This window comes from Dermatophagoides farinae, chromosome 3 (genome assembly GCF_024713945.1).
Source record: "Dermatophagoides farinae isolate YC_2012a chromosome 3, ASM2471394v1, whole genome shotgun sequence".
NCBI classification, from domain to species: Eukaryota; Metazoa; Arthropoda; class Arachnida; order Sarcoptiformes; family Pyroglyphidae; genus Dermatophagoides; species Dermatophagoides farinae.
This window is the reverse complement of record NC_134679.1, coordinates 4,342,643-4,363,294: the sequence shown is the minus strand read 5'-3', so window position 1 is coordinate 4,363,294 and position 20,652 is coordinate 4,342,643. Positions and strand designations below refer to the sequence as shown.

The 20,652-nt window shown below is 32.6% G+C and overlaps 3 protein-coding genes across 5 annotated transcripts; 1 reads left to right on the top strand and 2 right to left on the bottom strand.

The window, feature by feature from the left end:
- The first annotated feature begins 739 nt into the window (after positions 1-739).
- LOC124495269 (ATP-binding cassette subfamily G member 4) lies at positions 740-4,833 on the top strand. The gene is made up of 5 exons (XM_047058608.2): positions 740-967; positions 1,030-2,348; positions 2,411-2,757; positions 3,357-3,892; positions 3,950-4,833. Exons 1-5 carry the CDS (start codon positions 886-888, stop codon positions 4,495-4,497), a joined length of 2,832 nt encoding a protein of 943 aa, XP_046914564.1. The 5' UTR covers positions 740-885; the 3' UTR covers positions 4,498-4,833.
- Positions 4,616-9,449, bottom strand: LOC124494801 (uncharacterized). Its single transcript, XM_075728913.1, has 2 exons — positions 7,152-9,449; positions 4,616-7,089 (listed from the first exon to the last, which is right to left on the bottom strand). Exons 1-2 carry the CDS (start codon positions 9,447-9,449, stop codon positions 5,311-5,313), a joined length of 4,077 nt encoding a protein of 1,358 aa, XP_075585028.1. The 3' UTR covers positions 4,616-5,310.
- LOC142597307 (uncharacterized) lies at positions 8,650-20,404 on the bottom strand. 3 transcript variants are annotated; one of them, XM_075728916.1, is made up of 4 exons: positions 19,166-20,404; positions 11,382-14,347; positions 9,856-11,325; positions 8,650-9,809 (listed from the first exon to the last, which is right to left on the bottom strand). In XM_075728916.1, exons 2-4 carry the CDS (start codon positions 13,087-13,089, stop codon positions 9,748-9,750), a joined length of 3,240 nt encoding a protein of 1,079 aa, XP_075585031.1. In that variant the 5' UTR covers positions 13,090-14,347; positions 19,166-20,404; the 3' UTR covers positions 8,650-9,747. The 3 variants fall into 3 exon arrangements, with proteins under 3 accessions (XP_075585031.1, XP_075585030.1, XP_075585029.1); XM_075728915.1 differs by having other exon boundaries at positions 9,590-9,798; positions 19,166-20,403; XM_075728914.1 differs by having other exon boundaries at positions 9,590-11,325.
- Positions 20,405-20,652: the final 248 nt, after the last annotated feature.

Here is a 20,652-nt window from a genome sequence, read left to right as displayed (position 1 = left end):
TGAAAATGCTTGTGGTAGTTGTTTTCAAATCGATTGATGCAGGCCGAGGCCGAATCAGGTGCTGAAAAAATTGATCCCTTTAATTATAGTTTAATTACGACAAAAAATGTTTCAGTAAAAAAAACCTGGAGGATACAAATCAATGCAATGGATATTCCTTTTTCATTGATGCCTTGCTTATAACTGATAAATTAATTTTTCAAAGTTTTTATGGAACAAATCTTGCTTGAAAAAATAGATTCATTATATAATCGGCTCACAAAATAAAAAAATTCATTATTCAAAATAAAATTGCATAATGAAATCAATTTTTTAAATTCTTAGAATGAATATCTAATATCGTCGATGATCAATGTCATTTTGAAAGTCACGAAAAAAACAATATCGTTAAGCGAATTGTTGATGGAAGTTTTCTATGCATTATAGATCGATAATCCAAATTAATGAATTTTATAACATTTATTCTATTATTAAGTTGAATGTCAAAATGCACAGACCATTTATATATTTGAAGATTACTTTTTTTTTAAAGAAATCGATTTTTTAAAGAAAAAAAACTCAAAAAAAGTAGAAACGAATGGATCATTTACTCAATAAAAACTAATGGCGTGAACTAGATAAAAATCATGTGCCCAAATATCCAATGGCAACGGCAATGAATTCTGATCTTCATCAAAAAAAAATATTTTTTCTTCTTTTTTTACAATCAAATTATAATAGTTGTTGTGCGCTAACCATATACAATAGCCATTAATTATAATGTTATGAATGATTTTGAAAAAAATTAGTTTTCAATGATTATTTGAATTTTCTCCACACATATTTTTAAAAAACTAATTTGAATAATAAATTTGAAAATTGAACACTGCTCATATTACTGAAACAATGAACGAACGTGAAAAAGACGTTGAGAATAATCAAGATTCCCGAGAAGTAGAAGTCGATAATAGGGACAGCGATACATCGGGTAACTGTTTTTCATATATATGATATTATTTTGAATTGAACAAAAATTTCTATCACTTTCAGAATCTGATTCTTCTACCGATAGCGAAGAAGATTCCAATATTGAAAACTCAAATCGAGTACGAAAACTATCGACAAATACTGGTGCTGATGTTTTGAATCAAACAGCTGAACCTAATGCGAAAATAAAAGGATCTTCAAATTCTAGTGAATCTTTCAAACAAAGTCGATTGACAAGAACATTAACTCCCTTAAAACAATTTTCATTGTCGAAATTGAAGCCACAAAATTCACAAGTGGCTAATTTATCATTTGATTTTTCAACAATTTCTCTTCACCATTCAATGGATAGTTTAAAAAATTTAACCACAAATAAAGTTAAATTTCCCAAAGGTAATTTGTTCCGACGAAATGTTAAAACTGCTGATGTAAATTCTGATATGAGCAACGGAATCGGTTCCATTGCTCGAAACAATGATGAAAACAATTTCAACAATAATCAACAACAACAAACAATTCTTCACCATGTGAATGAAGATGAAGAAAAATCGGAGATTGAAAAAGCAATTAAAAATCTGCAAAATAGAACATCTTTATCCTCTTTCAACAAAAATCCATCATTAGAATCAAACGGTAAAGCAGATAATATCCAAGAACCGATTTTGCAGGATGAAGATAAAATTTCGCTAGCAATCCCATCTAGTGAGTCATTTATGAGGATTGAAGTATCTGCGGAAAATACTGATGCACCGTCATCAAATTTAACAGCTGGAGCATTCGAAATCATATGGCGTAATGTCATCTATTATCCAGCAAATGTTCAAGCAGAAAAAAACGATTCAGTTGAAAAAAATTCAACTAAAAAGAAACAAAGATCAAGACGAGCCATATTGAACAACATTAGCGGAATGTTCCGTAGTGGACAGATGACTGGTATCATGGGTCCATCCGGTTGTGGTAAAACAGTTCTTTTGAATTGTATTGCTGGATTTTTACCCATACATATTCGAAAAGAAAACAGTGGTGATATCCTTGTCAATGGTTTGAATTCAGTACGAATCGGATTTGTTGAACAATTCGATCATTTACATGAGAAATTAACAGTACGAGAAACATTACTATTCGCATCGAAAATACGAAATGCTGCACGATACTATTTAAATCATGAAAAAGTAGTGAATAGTGTTATGGAACGATTATATTTAACCGAAATGGCTGATATTGCTGTATCACGATGTAGCAATGGACAACGCAAACGGGTTTCAATCGCCATAGAATTGGTTTTCAATTCAGATATACTCATGTTGGATGAACCGACTACCGGTGTGGATAGTGTAAACGGTTATCAAATTATGAATAATCTCAAATCGTTGACCAAACGAGTGAGTATCGTTCAAATTTAGTTGGATTTTTTTTCAAAATTGTCTTTAATAAATTTTTCTAGCGAAAAGCCATAGCGATCGTAGCAACTATTCATCAACCTAGTGCACGTATTTTTGCATTATTTGATAATCTAATCATATTATCATGTAAAGGATCCATATTGTTTCAGGGTCACCCTAATGATCTGACACAAATATTGCAAGATATTGGTTTAAAATGTCCAATGTATACAAGTCTATCGGATTATATTCTCGAAGTGGCAAGCGGTGATTTTGGAAATAAAAGTTTGCAAACATTATCACATTATAATAATGAAATGAATAAAAAACGTTTTTCTGACGATTTTAATGAAGTTGAAATGAATTCGCTTCGTGAAGCTGTGAAACGAGCTCATCTTGGAGATCAAAGGTACAGGTTTCCGATTGTATTTAAAAGAGTATCATTGGGTAACATTGATGAATCGGCCGTCCTATGTAGCCCATATAAATTTTGATTGAATCTTCCTCATGAAAGGGTCAATAAAGCTTTTTCACCATTTTCAGGTTTCTAACCCCACCCACTTCCGCTAGAGAGAGACACGTCACTTTTTTTCAAATCTCTGCAAATCGCTCCTGAACAGCCACCACTTGGAATATTTTTGTGAAACTTCGAACAATTATACGTCGCACCACAAGGTTCAAGAATCATGTCATATGAATTTGATAACTCCAGCCTCTAGAGGTCAAAGGGCAAAAAATTGTCACTCCTAACAGCGAAGAGGTATACGCAAATTGACATTTTTTTCCAAGTGGTGGCTGTTCAGGAGCGATTTGCAGAGATTTGAAAAAAAGTGACGTGTCTCTCTCTAGCGGAAGTGGGTGGGGTTAGAAACCTGAAAATGGTGAAAAAGCTTTATTGACCCTTCCATGAGGAAGATTCAATCAAAATTTATATGGGCTACATAGGACGGCCGATTCATCAATGTTACCCAATGATGCTCTTTTTTTCTCTAAATTTTTTCCAAATAGATCGCTGGCACTTTGTACATGGCTAGTATTATGGAGATGTTTTATTTGCAATTATCGTAATCCATTCAGTTTAAAAACTCGCATTCCTTCGTTGACATTTATGGCCATATTTTTGATCATGTTATATGGCGATGACATTGGTCAGATATCGACATGTGGGACAAAATATGTTCTTTGGAATGCAAAAATTGAAGATATTTTGGACATAATGGAAGAACATTCAACGCTTGTACATGAAAATCTATCTGTTTTGCTATTGTTGAATATTGTGGCATTATATAATTCTATGCTTGCGTTGATAATAACCATACCAGATGAAATTTATGTATTTCGTCGTGAATATAACAATTATAGCTATACCATATGGACATATTTTGCAGCCAAAACAATTAGTGAACTACCATTCACGATGATATCGACAAGTATATTTACATGGGCTGTGCATCGTGGTACCGGACAAATATTTGACCATTGGGATCGTATCTATTTTACTATTTTGCCTTGTTGTCTGATCACATTGGTTGGACAATTTATTGGTGAATGAAAATTTATTATTTCGCATAATGAATTAATTTTTTTTGTTTTTTCTGTAGGAATGATGCTTGGAACAATTTTCTATGGAAGCCAAGTACAAGCAGTATTTGGTATGACATTTATACTGGTACCCGTATTAGTGTTTTCTGGTTATTTTAAACTTATTTCACAAATGAACAGTGTAATGGTATTCCTGTCAAACCTGTCATTCCTAAAGCCATCAATGAATTCAATAATGATAGCTACATATGGATTTGATCGTTGTTTTTTTCAGACTCAACAAGAATTACAACAAATTCAAGCGATGAATCAATCACGACCAGATTGGATAGATTCGGTTACAACATTAGTAGATATATATGCAACCACTTATAATCAAACACAATTAATGGATAAAGAATTAGAAAATGAACAAAAATTGATCGGATTTATGGGCATCGGAAAAAATCCGAATGATCGCCGTGCATTTATACTTCAATATTGGGAACTGTCCGAAACACATGATAGTTATTATCATGAAATCTATCATTTAATCATCTATAATCTTATACTAGCTGGCATGGTGTATATAACAATGTTTATTCGATTGAAACGAGAAAAAAATTGAATACATCATCATCAAAATTTGATTATTCAATCTATCTCCATAATTTAATTTAGTTTTTTTATTATTATTATTAGTTAGTTGATCACTGAAAAAAAATAAGATTAAGAAAAGACAATTTATGTCATCACTTTAAAATTTTATCATTTATTTGTCAAATTTAATAATATGTGATAATAATAATAATATTGATAATCCTCTTATTGAACAAAAAAAAAAGAAAAAAAAACAAAAACATTTGAGAGGTAACTTATAGTTATATATAATATATATAGATATAAATCATAGATCATTCTTATTATTTGTAATAAAAGCGACAATATTTGATTTATAGTTAAATGAAATCGATAAATTGAGATTTCGACAATTTGAAAAAGATGATTTTGTGGAATGTAAATTGTTCAGATAAGTAAACAAAGAAAAAAAAACGGAAAAAACAAAACATAATGATGTCCGAAATAAATAACATGAACAAAAAAAAAAGAAAAAGAAAATGGAAGAAAGATGAATAGGAAATTTCGAAAATAAAATTGTCATACATCTCTTTGATAATATCGAATACATTAAGGATGATTCTGAAATTGCACAGAGAAAAAAATGTGTTTGATAAAATTGTGCTTTTTTGATATGTCCATTGGTGAAAAGAATATATATGTAGATAAACACAACACTCAAAACAAAATATAAATTTATTTCACTGAGACAAAATATATTCGAACAAAGTATTGTCATACCATTTGTTTATCGATATTTGAGTCATCTGGGTGATCTTCCAATGAGATTTCAAATTAGTTATTTTTACATATATAAGGATTCTCAAGATTTTCTGCTATCATTTTTATCATCATAATCATCATCTTTATCGACATGGTCGTTTTCATTGATCGCAGGTCGTTTAGTATATGCAATAGTATCACTTGAATTATTCATAGGATTGATATGAATTATGGTTGTTGCATTTTTAACGTTAGAATTTAGTACGATTTCCGCATTAACATTTATGGATACAGTGGTAGCAGGTATAACGTGGGTACAACATTTTCTTTTCGTTGATGACGATGGCTCCTTGAATGTTTGAACTAGTGTAGGTGTTTTTGGAGATTTCAAATCATCTTTATCATCATGAATTATTGAACGATAACATCCATGACAAACATCTACCTTATCATTTTTAGCAGCTGAAATTTTGGTACGTTTACAATTTTTTTCATAATAATGGTCACAATGATGATGGTGAAGAACAAAATGATGATGATGATGATGATGACAATGGAGACAACAGGTATCTTTATCATTATATTTTTGTTCACAATCCTGATTATCACAATGATAATGATGTTCTTCATCATCAATGACTGATGATGTTATATCTGGATGTTGTACATTTTTCATAGCTGGTGATGATTTACTGAAATTGATTTCATCTTGACAATCATCCATGTGTTTGATTAATTCAGAATCTTCAGGTGATTCAATTTTAGAAAACGATACAAATGATGGCGATGATGATGATGAACATTGTAGATGTGGATCAGGTGATATGCATTCATTTCGAAGAGTTTTGCCAGGATCAATAATAGCAGCATTAGTGGCGGTAATTGATTCAGCTACTAGATCATTGGTTATTAATGTGTCACCGAATTTTGTCGTTGATTGGTTGAAATCACTAGAACACAAACGGAGAAATTTCTGATTAGGAGTTGTCATTTCCTCATCATTTGATGCTAATTCCAATGATTGCTTGCTCAACAATAATTTATCTTCATCGTGATAAATTTCTTTCGATTTTTTTGATGTGGATTTATCAAGATTTATACAATCGAATTTTGAAGGTAAAGACAATGCTGTAGAATTACAAACAATAGCTGAATTAGAAATTCGAATGGTTTCAATTTTTTCAACTAATTTTTCCGATTTTCTATCATTTAGACATGAACCAATGACTATGGCTGAATCATCCGAATCATAATCGACAAGCGGAACCATTTTGAAAAATTCCCGTGTAATTTCAAGTTTATCATCATTTTTATCTGGTGTTTCATGCGGCTGAACAATATCATTATCATGAAACTCATTATTAGGCAAGGTCATGGGCAAGATAATTTCGTTAGAACCAAGAAGATCCATTGATTTGATCTGTTCTTGCATAGATAATGTTCCAAGCATATCATTAACAATACAGTTAATATTCATTTCATCAATTTTTTCTGTTGTAGGTTCCTTCTGGTTAATTTTTGATTCAATCGAATCGATTATAACATCAATAATCTGACGGCATTCCAATTCTGAAGCTAAGGATGATTCTTGAAAATCACTTATATTAGAAAGTGCCTGTAAAGGTTTTTGTTTGATTGGTTCGATGGATCGGCTAATTTCTTCTAAAAATCCAAGATCATTATGATCAAAATGATCGACAGTAGAGCTAGAATCTAAATCATCAAAAAGCCGATCAAGATCATCGTTGGTCAATTGAACTTCAACTTGTTGGTGCTGTGACTGGTCATTAACTGATGCAAAAGAAATAGGATTTATCGGCACAGAATTTATCATGACCTCTTGGGATAGTGATTGACGTTGAGCATTTAATGTTGAAGGCTAGAATAAAAAGAAGATAGATTAGTAATAATAATAGAGAAAAAATAAGAAAAAAACGAAACCTGTGATGATGATCTGATCAAAGACTGCGGTATGATTGCAGACATTAGTGACGAAGGATTATTGGGATTGATTGATGGTGATGGTATAGTACTGGTCACATTTAGCATTTTCGGTTGTGTTTTAGGCTGTTGGTTCCTATTATTATCCGGTTGATCATCAATGTCGTAAAATCTAATCTCTTCCATTGCTTCAGTAAGAATATCTTTGATCGGTAGCTGTCGATTGGGAGGATCCAATTTTTCCTTGATCATTGGTGGTGGCTTGGATTCAAGAATGACTTTTTGATTAGTAATCGGCGAAGATAAAAATATAGGTGTGGAGGTGAAACGCTGTTGTTGTTGTTGAAGAGAAACTTGTTGTTGGTGTTGACGAATTTGTTGCTGCTGCTGTTGTTGCATTAAATGTTGAGATGATGATATAGGTGCGGCCATTGTGAAAAATGTTTGATTATTAGGTCGAAGTGGCTGCCCAGGTGCCAAAATTCGCATTGTATTCATTAAACCAGGATTAACCGGTATTAATCGTGGACCATTACGAATAAACATCGGTTGAGTGATTGAGTTGGAAAAGGCTGGATTTATTAATGCAGCACTAGCTTGAGGAGGTGGCCGAGCGGTGTATCCATAAGGATTATGTGCATTAGCATTAGGAAGAATAAGATTGATAGTTGAACCATTCGGTGCTTGTGTTCTAATCATTTGTGGATGTTGTAGAGATGGTTGATGTTGTGTAGGAATAAATGGGCTACGAATCATGAATTGGGGCTGTTGTGTTTGTGTATGAAAGCCTAAATTTTGTCCGGCTGATTGGAATAAGAAAGTCTGACGGGCATTGTGATGAGGATGAACCGATGGGGGATGTTGAATTTGAGGATCCACTGAAGGAGTGAACAATCGAATGGCAGAATTAGATGGCAACTGGAACAGTGGCAATCGTGGCTGTAGATGCTGTTGTTGATGTGGGGGAATTACACTCGAAGGATTTGAATGTTGAATTTGAACTGAATTTAATAAAGGCTGCTGCAAAGGTTTTGTTACTGATGTTTGTGAAATCATAACTGGTCTTGTCAGTGGAAAATTTGGTTGTAGTTCAAGCGGTGGTTGTTGAATATTCAAAGAATTAATTTGCGGTTCGGTAAATTGTTGTGGAATCGATTGAATCGGAGTCGGCATTGAAACTGATGCAGTTGATGTGTTTGCAGTAGTATTTGGAATTAAAATAGAATTCGCAGTAGATTGGATGTGTTGTGGCGAAGAATGTGGTGTTAGTGGTATTGATTCTTCTGTTGGATTTGGTGGGAGCGTTTTCATGTCCAACTGTCGTATCACCTCAGATGCATCAGTATCTATCAAATCTTTATTGAGCTGTTGTTGTTTACATGAATCTGTTACAATCATTACGGCATTGTTTTCATTGTCATCTGATAATTCGATATTGGTTTCATTAGTTTGGTCTTCTTGCAAAACAAATGATTCAGTAGTTGTTTCAATTTCTGTATTTTTGGGAGACTTTGAAATATTTTCAATTTTGTTATTAATTAAATCCGTGCTCTGTTCTGAGATTTCTTCTTGAGTTCCTATAATACAATTGTCTTCATTTTGATCATTTACATTGTCTGAATTATTTGAATCATCAACAAGATTTTTTGATTGATTAGAAATCAATGGATTAATTTCAATTTCCTGCGATGGTGATTCGGTACGTTCAAAATCATCAAGATTCATGATAGAATTGATAGCTGAAAATTGTTCATTATCGGATATAAGTTTTGCTGTATCCAAACAATTTATTGGTAATATTGATTCAACTGACGATAAATGTTGGTGTGCAGATGATGATGATAATGATGATGGATGAATGGTCGAATTAATGAGTGAATGATCGAATGCCGGGGGTGGTGATGGCGTTCGAAATAATGGATTTTCATCCACTGGTTCTGTATTCAAAATAGACGTTAGAGGATTAGAAGTCACTGCTTCGGTTGTTGAATTATCAATATCATCATTTTCAAAAACATGTTGTTTGGAATGATCAACTAAAACTTCTGTGGGATCTAGGACTTGATGACAACAGTTATTATCTTTATCATCGGATATTTGATCGATAGATTTGACATCAGTTGTAATAATTTGTGTATCCTCAGTTTTTGAGTCACAAATCTGTTCGACTTGTTTATTACAAATAAACTTTTCAACACTATTATCCCCATCATGATCAATACTTGCTTCACCATTAGTAGAAAGACGAATGGTTAATTTTTTTACAGTTTCCGATTTAGGTTTTTGATTATTATTCATTTCAATTTCTTTTTCAATTTCATCATCATTTTGAATAATTTTAAAACCATGATCATCAGTATTCAAACGTTTCAGTAAAAGTTTGGGTAATTTTGGTGTATCTTCTTGCTGTTGTTCTTGAGATTCTTTTGATATTTTTTTCAAAGCACTGTTATCATCATCATCATCATCATCATCATCATCTCATAGAAATCCAAATTATTGAAAAGTTCATCATTGATATCATCATCATTATCGTTGATTAAAGCTGTATTTAGGCAATCCATCATTATTGATTCGGTAAATTTTGGCTTGCCAGTTAACGTATATTGTTGACGTTTAAGGAAATGATTTGATTTTCTCGAGGTATCTGTATGAATACTGTTATTCAAAGATGATTTAGACATAAAAAAATGAAAATTATTACCATTATGTTGATGTTTTCGCCGTTTATTTCCACCATTTTTGTTTATCACATATGATCCACGATCATCTTCATAACTATCATCATCATCATCATCATAGAAACTTGATGGAGTTGAATAGGAACTTTCATTGGAATCATCATCACCTGAATAAACAGCATTATCATCATCGTTGTCGCTCAGTGGATTTGCAGAGAAATTCAAACGTTTTCGTTTCATTAATTGTGATTGCAATTCTTGTTCTTGTTGCGTTGAAATCGATTGTGTAGCCGCAGATGAACAATGAAACATTGAATTTTTTGTTAATGAAATACGGATAGGTGCAACCTTTTCCACATCATCATCATTCGACTTAATCGATAAATGATTCGATGAAGAGGACGTTGTCGGTAATGGATCATCAAGATCATCGAATGGATTTTTAACAATTTCAGTCTCACATTGTCCAATAATTTTATTGTTATTATTATTGTTCATTGAAAATAACATTGAATCCGTAATTGCCACATTAGAATGCTGCGAGTTGATACGTGTTGGTTGGACATATTGCTCATCCAATATTGATTGTTGATGATGATTGAAATTATCTATGACATTTTCAGATAATGATGAAAAAGAATTTTGTTGTTGTTGATCCATCCATGATGATGATGATGATGATTGCTGCTGCTGCTTAGATTGATATTGATGATAGGAAAAAGGCGGTTGTGGTCGATGACTTTGAATGTTATTTGTTTGATCATGTTGAGGGATTAGCCCGCGTTCACTTTGGTTTGGACATGAATACGATTGATGATGGTGAAAAGAAGTTGAAGGATGTAGATGTTGATTTTGAGAAGATTCGGAATGTGAAAGTCGATGGTGATTCGATTCATGATGATGTTGATTGGAATAGTAATTGGTTGATTCGTGTTGTTGGTGTGAATGATGAGCTCGTTGTCGTTGTTGTTGATTGACCATCAATGCTTTAATTACATCAGATGGAATCTCTAAACCGGCCATTTTTGCTTCTTTTAGTATTGTTTTTATAGATTTTGGACGACCACGGCCCCGTTTCATAACTGTTGTGGCCGATGACAACGAGGTTGATGATAGTGAATGATCTAGACCGGGTATTCTTGATATTAATGATGCCCATGATAAGCTATCAACGCTGTTACCGCATGATGATGACGGTGATTTAGCCAATAATGATTGAATCAATGATTTTGATATTGAATGTTTGGAATTAGATTCACCATTCTTATTACTATTAGTATTGTTGCTATTGGCACTTGTGGCTTCATTTAAACGAGGTCGACCACGAGGACGTTTGCCGATTCCAGCTGTCTTATTCGAATAGGCTTGCTGATGATGATGATGATGATGACTAGCTAGAAGACTGTAATGGCTATCTGACATGTGGTAGCGTTGATCCATCAAAGAATTTGAGTTTCCTGGAAAAGCATATGGATCGACAGCTTGTTTGTTACCTGTCAGAAAAGGAATTAACTTATCAAAAACAGCAAAATAAACTTTAAAAAATTACCTGAAAAGGAAGCAGATGAATTAAGATCATCACTTCCAGAGATTGATGACTGCAATTTAGGCTGCATCAATGATGAAAATTCAAATCTATCATCATCATCCTCATTAACGTGATGTCGACTTCGTTGATCGTATGTCAATGTCGTTGTAGGTGGCGATGAACAATCATACATAGAACTTATCGATGACAATGATTGTGGCATTGTACGATCGATGGGAGATTGATTTAATGAACTGTTCAATGATGATGATTGCGGTGATGAACTGGATGAATTAGAATTCTTTTTCGGTCGACCACGTTTTTTACGTTGACGCATTTCACCTAATTTTGGATCGAATACTAGATTTGGATCTAATAAGGGCGAATATTGATTATGGGATTTATTATTGTTGGCATGAGAATCAGACGACAATGTAGCTGCTGCCAATGATGATATAGGATTATATGATCCTCTAATATTGCATGAAGGACCATCATCATTCACATTATGATTATTGACGTCTGATTGTTGATATGATAATTCCGTTGTTGATGTTGATTGCTGATGTTGCTGCATTGGTTGATGTCGGGCACTCATCTGTGCCATTTCATCCAGATATGATGATAATCCACTAAAACGTGTTTCCATACGTGAAGATAATGCAGCATTATAGTTAGTGATTCTATTATTATTATTGGGAAAACTATTGCTCTGCAATAGTTTATCACAATCATCGTCATCAAAATTAAATTTGTCGACAATTGTGCTACTATTGTTACTGGACATTGGCATGAATGGATCGATGGTCGTTGCTATAGCGTTTGCCGATTGTAGATCCAAGGTCGATGGTGAATGCTTAATCGACAATGTTTTTTGCGACATGCTTGTTGTAGGATTCCGATTAGGAGTTTGTTGTAAAGAATAAGGTGAATTTGTCGATGTTTCTTCATGTTTAACATGAATAAATAATGGATTAAGAGGCAAATGAGCTGGACTATCAACATCATTGTTGAACAATTTCATCGATGAACCATATTGTGATTGTGTTTGTGGCGTATTGGGATTGGTTGTGCCAACTGAATATGGAGTGGATGGACAACTAGATGTTGATGATGATTGACAACGGCCAGGTATACTTCCAATACTGGTCATTGGTGATGTTACTGGCGAAGATTTATTGTTATTGATCAATGTTGATGATAGATGTGATTTTTGGCTAAAGTTATTTGCAGTTTGATTTTGTGAAGATGATGATATAATAGATGGCGGTGTCACTGAACAAGATGTAGATGATGATGAGGCTATTGATGAGATCGAATTAGGTTGTGGTACTGAATATGGTGACGATATATCGGCCGATGAAACCGATCCAATAGATGTGGATTCATATGGCCTTGAGTTCATTGTTGATCCATTTTTCGAATGAAGAATAAGATTATCATTGGTCATATTTGAATGAAATTCATTCGAATTTTCACCAGTGTTTGACGAAAGATTTGTATTGATATTATCGAGTAAAGGCGAAAAGTCAGTATTGTCGAATTCATCGGAAAGTAATGATGAAGAGGAAAGGAAATCATTTACAATAAATTCGTTTAATGTGGACTGAGATTGAGATGATATAGTAAATGGATTCAGATCATTCATCCATTGATGAGCATCGGTAATCCATATGAGATTGTGTTTGCGGAAAAGAAGCGTGCACATTTGTCGTTGAATTGTGCGCATCTATAAATCTGGAATCAACATTGGCCATTTTGGCTCTGGATACAAATGTATCACCTTTTTCATTGAACGATGGACTAGTAACTTGTTGTTGTTTGTATTGTTTAAATAGACTTAGATGGGCAGCAGCAGCTGCTATAGATGCCTGTGAAAATTTATCTGATTGATGGTGATAATTACTGGCATGATCACTATTCAATATGGATGATGAAGGTGATGATAGAGATGTTGACGAAGAAGATGATGACAATGAAGATCGAATTGATTGATCTGGAAAATGATGATTAGAATGATGAGAACGGGGATTAATTAATGAATTTCGTAACTTGACCGGATGATGATGAGCATTATCCATCATCATTGTCATAGATGGTGAATTGTGAAAATTCGATGATGAATAAGAGTTGTCTGATACAGCCATTGATCGAGCAAATGGATCCATCATGGATGATGAACTTGTTCTGCCGAAATTATTATCAATGTATGTCGCATTACCGAAGTCGGTATTACCGTTTAACATTGTAGCAGCAGCAGTAAATGTAGCCGTTGATGACGAGCTTGATAAATTTGTATGCATTATGGTAGTTTGATTTTTGGGATTTTTGATTTCGATTAAGTAAAAATAAAATACGAATAAAACACAAAATTTTTTTTACAATAACAAAAATAGTAACAATAATGACAATGACCACCAACACCAATATGATGACATTATTGTCTGTACGATCAACGATGGTAAGGTCGGTAAAGACGGCGACCACAATGTGATGATGTCATCATAATAATTTCATTATTATTTTTATCATTATCCTAGTTGACATCCTTGATGACGATAATGAATCCATTGTTGTCAAAACAGGAAAAAATTGATTTAAGAAAAAGTTCCAAGAATTTGTTGTGGTCATTTTGTTAATATGATGGCCATCATCAAATATTAAACGAACAAACATGAGAAGAATTAATGTTGTCACTGTGTATAACCGATAGATGATTTTCGTTCAAAGATATGGTTGTCTGAATGTCTCAGGTGTCTTGTTCGATTTGATTGATGGCAAATTTACGTTCATTTCTTTTTTTTCGCTTAACTTGATGGCTATTCAATAAGATGACGATTTATACGTGCTTATTTGCGCCATGTCTCTCTTTAGGATTCAACAAGTAGATACAGCATCAAATTTGTTCGTTCTAGGACGATGACGACGACGACGACGACAAAGACGCCGATGATGATGAAGATGATGATTATGGCATTACGACGAAACTAACAATCAGAAAAGATGAAAAACAGGGACATATGAAAGAGAGAAAAAACTAGTTAGTTGAAGATATTCACTAAGGATTGCCATGATGATGATCATCATCATCATGGCGATTGATGAGAGAAAAATTGAGAAAAATGATTGAAAAGGAAAAAAAATAAGGATACTTTTACTATGACTACAACTATTATTTTATGGATACTCAATACAAGTATGTGTCTCTCAGTGGTTTGAGTTTTGATTTCGATCATTGGTCGTAAAAGGGAAAGAAATAAAAATGAAATCAAAGTGAAGGCGATGATTATGACGATGATGAGGCCGAGGCCAAAAAAAAAAAAAAATCTGACACCAACAAAGACGTTCCAATCGCGTATGTATATGTTTTAATCATATATCATCTTATTCAACATGGCAAAAATGAAAATCAAAGAATATCCTCAATGCAATGAAAAAATACAAATGGAATAAAATTTTTTCCAAGATCAGAATAAAAACAACAAATTTCAACAATAATCAAAATCATTTAAAAACAAACAGAGAGTGAGAAAAGGAGCTATGTAGTTCCGAGTCATTAACCTAAGTGGGGTAACCATTATCATTTCCAATGAATTTTGTCGGTATCAACTAGTTAACGTGTGTATTTGTTTGTTTGTGTGTGTGTGTGTGTAGTTATTAAACGCAAATAAACAGATCAATAGACATGATAACAAATAAATCTAAAAAAACGTTGACAACGCTGTCAACCATCATATTCTGTTCACATTTGATTGACGACAGCAAAAATATTTCGAAATTGTCAATGTTGAATGACGATCATAGAAAGATTGAATAAAAAAAACTGTATTGTTTCATTTATATAAAGGTATAAAGCACATTAAATGATTAAACGATATATGTTGATAAACAATTTAAACGATAACGAAAAATCAATTGAAACTAAACAAAAAAAAATGTCATTCAAATTTCAACTTTGAAAATTTGGTCTGACTATATTATTATTCTTTATATATTAGTATTGACGTTTGAATTCTAATGCAAATTTTGTCAAAAGAAATTTAGAATAACATTTAACGATTCAGAATTTTTCACTAGAAAAAACTATTGCCCAATGTAGAATCGAATACTTAAAAATAAAAGTACTCTCATATATCAAAAGTGGTCATCATGATGATAATACTTGATTGTCCGATTTTCCCATATTATAGGAATGGGTATATGATAATAGTGTTAAAGAATGACGACAAATGGGTGAAAATTCTTTAAAACTCAAAAAAAAAACTAAAGACATTCACATAATTTACCATAATCAACAATTTATTCAGAAAAATCGTAGATAGCATTACCTTAAATTTTCTTACTTCATGCAGTATACAGGAAAGATCACTATATATATATTAGAGGCTTAAGTTCTATAAATAATTACAACGTGTGGATAAAGACAGAAAAAAAGGGTGCCTATTTTCTCTATGCATCAACAAAAACGACTACATACATATAAAAAAAATGGTTTCAAGTTTCTTAACGTCTCTCTCTCTCTGTATGTGTATATGATTATTCTTGTCATTATCATTCAACCAGAGAATTGAATAATAACAATTTGGCAAAGCTAACAAGCAAAAAAGAAGAACTGAATCAATAGTTGGCTGCATATGACATTCAAACAAAAATCCATGCAAGTAAATGAACGAATAGAAAAAAAAATTGCTCCAAGCGTAGCCGAATGACAGTAGCAGAGCTTGTATTGTGTAAATGTATCCTTCGAAAAGCATCAACATCATCATCACAACATTTGTTATCACTCTATTTGAATTTAATATCTCAAAGTTTTATTCATATCTGGTTATGTGCATATATGTGGTTAGTGTTTGCGATTGACAAAAGACAACAATCAATAGATTTAAAAGCATTCACGATACGATAATCAATCAATGTTATTTATCGATTTATATTCATTCATACAACAAACACACAATCATAACCATTTTGCAATAGTTTTCAAGTTGACAGAGAATGCTTTCGCAAGGTTGTATAGAATTGAATTCTTCTTGCAGAAATACGAGAGAAAATTCTTTCTTCAAATTGAAATGAGAGCAATATGAAATGAGATTTAGAATATTGGGAAGAAAAAGATGATTTGAAGAATCCGTGATGTGACCACAATTGATAAAGAGTTTTTTCCATTCTTATTAATATTGTCCATTGACATTCTGAATAGATTTCTCAAAACTAAAATAAAATTTCTGTAAACTTTACAATGATTATAATAGCAGTTTGTCGTTGTTCATTTGTTTGTTTGTCCGTTTCAGAATTGACTTTTAAATAGTCCTCGGATGTTTAGTTTTTTTTTGTCTTCCAGCTATCTATCTGTCTATTTCAACATGTCATTTTTGTTAGATTTCACTAAACTCCATGAAACTTTACAACAAATGGAACGAAAAACTTTATACAAACTGAATGAATGATACCAAATACTACGAACAAAAAAAAATGAATGAAATGAAAACAAGCAGGCAATCGATCCAAATTGATGACGCCAGAATGGAACAAGAAACTTTTCATACCACCACCTTTGGACAAAATAGCCAAAAAAAAATGTTTTAACAAGCTAATGGTGTTGAGTCGGAACACACATACAAAGAAAAGGAAACCATTTGGGCCAACAACCGAATTGGCTTTGGCTCTCTCTAAAGTGTTCAAGTAAACACTACACTGATAACACAAATTGGATGAACATGCGAATTCGCGTATAAAAAGAGCCCCGTTTTGTGTATTTCCACATGGCAGTTGGCTGGTAGTTCCATTTGGAACAGCTAAAGTGCCTAAGTATTATTATTAGTTCTATTAGTGAACATGACATGTTTAGGGCTTCTAAAGAGAAAAGCTTCAACATATTAAGGACGTGTGTGCGTATGTAATCGTGATCATAAATGGTCGCCATGATGATGATGATGATGATGACAATGGTGGTGGGCGCCAATCGACTAACATAACAAGACTAAGCTCTATCTGTCTATCCAATTTTCGGCCACGATCATCATCATAGTCGAGTTAGCCCTAAATGAACATTGTCACCATTGTCAGCCAACATGCTGTTATCGAACAAAAAACAGCATTAACAATCCTAAATTCAACAACAACATTGTAATGCAATATCATTGATATCAAGCATACAAACATATGGCGCCCGCATTAAAATCAACCGTGGCAGGCTAAAGTACTGTCCAAACATAACACAAACCAGACAAAAATCGAAAGATAGGCTACTGCTTTTCTAGGTTGATTTGGCAGAATGCTTACTGCAAACATGAAACGGACAATCAAGCAAATAGGACGAGAGATACCAATGGATAAATGATGAAAATCTCTGGATGTCATCGACATATATAAAAAGAAATATATACAGGGAACCATCATGAGGATGGGCCATTTACTAACGTCGACAATACTAACGACATGTTTGAAGTGCGAAAGAGGCCCATTTACTCATAAAACAAATGGAAATGGCATTGAAACAAGACACAATATATATATTCTGCATTATTATTGCTGTTGACATATTACATACTTTTTTAAGTTGATGCTGAACCAAACTAGTCATTGGATGATTTCTATGAACTAATCTATGTTATCAACGGTGTTGATCATAGATACCGATAGAATCGTAACAATGTACAATTGACACACGGTTAGATTATGAACTCATTGTGTTGTGAATGTAACTGGATTTTGATTCGATTTTGGAAATTTCAAATTAGTTGGTCAAACAACTGAAATTCGGTTCAATACCTAAGACTGCGATTGAGTGGATTCATTCAATTGTTATTCAATGATTCAGTATGTGTCAATTATGGAACTTGTCAATTCGTTGATATTGACTAGAATTGACATATCATCATATATTATATATAGAAGAGTTAAAAGAAGAATAAGTCAAACAAGACAGAAAAACTGGCTCTATTTTAATTGTATCTACCAAAGTCTATTAAGAAAAAAAAATGAAGATGATGATATTGATGGGAAAAGTAGAACGTGCTAAGAATATTATTAATTTTTATATTTTATTAATATTAAAAACGATGGTGACGTCAAATATAGACATTTCTTAACACAGAGGTTTCCAGTCTCTTTATGTTTGGAGTCAAGTTTCTTTGAATCTAACAGAATGGTAACAGGATAGCATAAAGAAGAATTAACTTTTAAACAATTAATAACAATGACAAAGATATAGAATATATATAGATTTTGATGACATAATGATACTCGAACATGTATGCTTAATCTTAAATACTTTTAAATCTTTTCTTTTTCAACTCTTTTGAATTCTTAGTCTGTTGTTCGCCGAATACTAAGTAATAAGTGAAATAAGCTTGTCTTAATGATTATAGTCATGTAAAGATGACAGACACACACGACGACTAACAGCGGACAGCTAAATAGCAGCTCAAATTTGGAGATCAACAAGTAATATACAGGCATAGATGTTTATTATGTCCGTGTTCAAAGTTTAAATTGAGACCCAAAAAATACCTTCAAGCCATATAACATAAGATGAATATAAGATCAGGATCATTATCATTATGGCTACATGTTTCAAACATTAATCGAATAAAAAAGAAATGATAATAAAGAAAAACAGATTGGATAATCCACATTCAGTCATTATGAAACGATTATATTTTTTTTTTGAAATAAAGAGAAAAAAAAATCATCCAAGATTGATTGATAATGGAGAGATAAAGAATCAAATTGTTTTGATTTTATAATCATAAAAATTTAAAACAATGACCAATCAGATGACCAAAATGAATTTAAAAACTTGCCTGTATTGGATAATTTTGTTTTAAAGTGGATACAAAGATGGATTATGATTTGGAGCACATTTTTTCAATTTATGATGATTTTGATCATGTTTATAATGGTGATGATAAGATTGCCATTAGCATTCTATATATTTCAATTTAATTGATATCACAGTAAAGAAATTTAATATAAAGATTTTTCAAAAAGACAGTATTGAATTTGACAATGAAATCGATGAGAAAAAAAAACAAAGACGAGGCAATAGATGTTCAGGTTTTGGTTTTGATGATGATACAATCATTTAGTAGATGCGTGTGTGTTTGTTTTTTGTTTATTTGTTGTTGCCGATAAAAGAAGAATATAATAAAAACAAAAAAATCACATAGAAATCAGCAGAATTCTTAAGAATTTTTTTTTATAGAATTCAATACATCACATTCAATATAATTCATTCAACATTAATTAAATGAAAATGTTGAATGTAAAGTTATATCCAGTTTTTAATGTGTTCAACCATCATCCGAATTTAAAGTCATTCGAGCACGTACTCGACATATACACAACACACACACACTTATAATTCAAGCCATATTAGCCATCACATTCACATTCAATTCAGCCATCATTTCCATCATCAATTGTATCCAAAGAGCTAAATGAAGCCAGACCGATGCAAACCAAGAGTGAAGCATCAATTTTGCCCACAGATTGTGTAGATCACATCACTTCAATTCAGATCATAACATACAGATATAGAAAAGCAGCCGCCACATCCAATAATGGACGAAGATGATGTTAAAAGATTGCATGGAATGATGCACTTGAAGATATTATGACGGCTGCTGTAGATGATGTTGAAGATGATGATGATGATGATGATGATGGTAATGGTAGATTGGGTTGGCTTTAATTCGTGTTTGATGGAAAAAGAAAAAAAAATTTGCAATTTGGATAATAAATCGATGTCGTAGCTGGCCGTATAAATGTTTGCTTGGCTGTTGCTTATTATTGGCGATGATGATTATTGCTGATATCGGATCGTTAATTCAGTTTTCGATGGTCCACCAGAGACGGACATCTGTGCGTGTATGTTCATGAATGAATTGATGATGATGATGATGATGGTGAGGCTAGTTTTTTTTGAAGTTTGAGTTTCATTTTACTAAGGATTGACTTGGATGTATGGATGGATAGATGAATGAATGAATAGTTTGTTGTGTATGAGAATGCTTGCTTATGCCATGAGCTATATCCATGATATGTCTGACGCCTGGCGTCTTAAATTCGATGATGAATCGTATAACTAATTCTAATACTACTTCTACTTTAGGATACTAGTTTTTCAATAAAATTTACCGCTACATAGGATCTTGGTAGTAGTAGCATTGATTTATGTGATAAACAATATAACTGTGATATTGCATATACAATGGCGGGAAAACCTTGGTATAATATTGTAATTGTAATTGGCCACTACTACTACTAATAACACTGTCTTGACTGAATA

What these genes read in the sequence shown, in the direction of transcription:
- LOC124495269 (XM_047058608.2), top strand. Translation starts at nt 886, where the DNA reads ATGAACGAACGTGAAAAAGACGTTGAGAATAATCAAGATTCCCGAGAA. An exon ending in TAGGGACAGCGATACATCGG is followed by an intron (nt 968 to 1,029) that starts GTAACTGTTTTT and finishes TATCACTTTCAG; the next exon opens with AATCTGATTCTTCTACCGAT. An exon ending in GCTCATCTTGGAGATCAAAG is followed by an intron (nt 2,758 to 3,356) that starts GTACAGGTTTCC and finishes TTTTCCAAATAG; the next exon opens with ATCGCTGGCACTTTGTACAT.
- LOC124494801 (XM_075728913.1), bottom strand. Translation starts at nt 9,449, where the DNA reads ATGAATAATAATCAAAAACCTAAATCGGAAACTGTAAAAAAATTAACC. An exon ending in TGATCAGATCATCATCACAG is followed by an intron (nt 7,090 to 7,151) that starts GTTTCGTTTTTT and finishes TTTTTATTCTAG; the next exon opens with CCTTCAACATTAAATGCTCA.
- LOC142597307 (XM_075728914.1), bottom strand. Translation starts at nt 13,089, where the DNA reads ATGCGCACAATTCAACGACAAATGTGCACGCTTCTTTTCCGCAAACAC. An exon ending in TTCATCTGCTTCCTTTTCAG is followed by an intron (nt 11,326 to 11,381) that starts GTAATTTTTTAA and finishes CTTTTCTGACAG; the next exon opens with GTAACAAACAAGCTGTCGAT.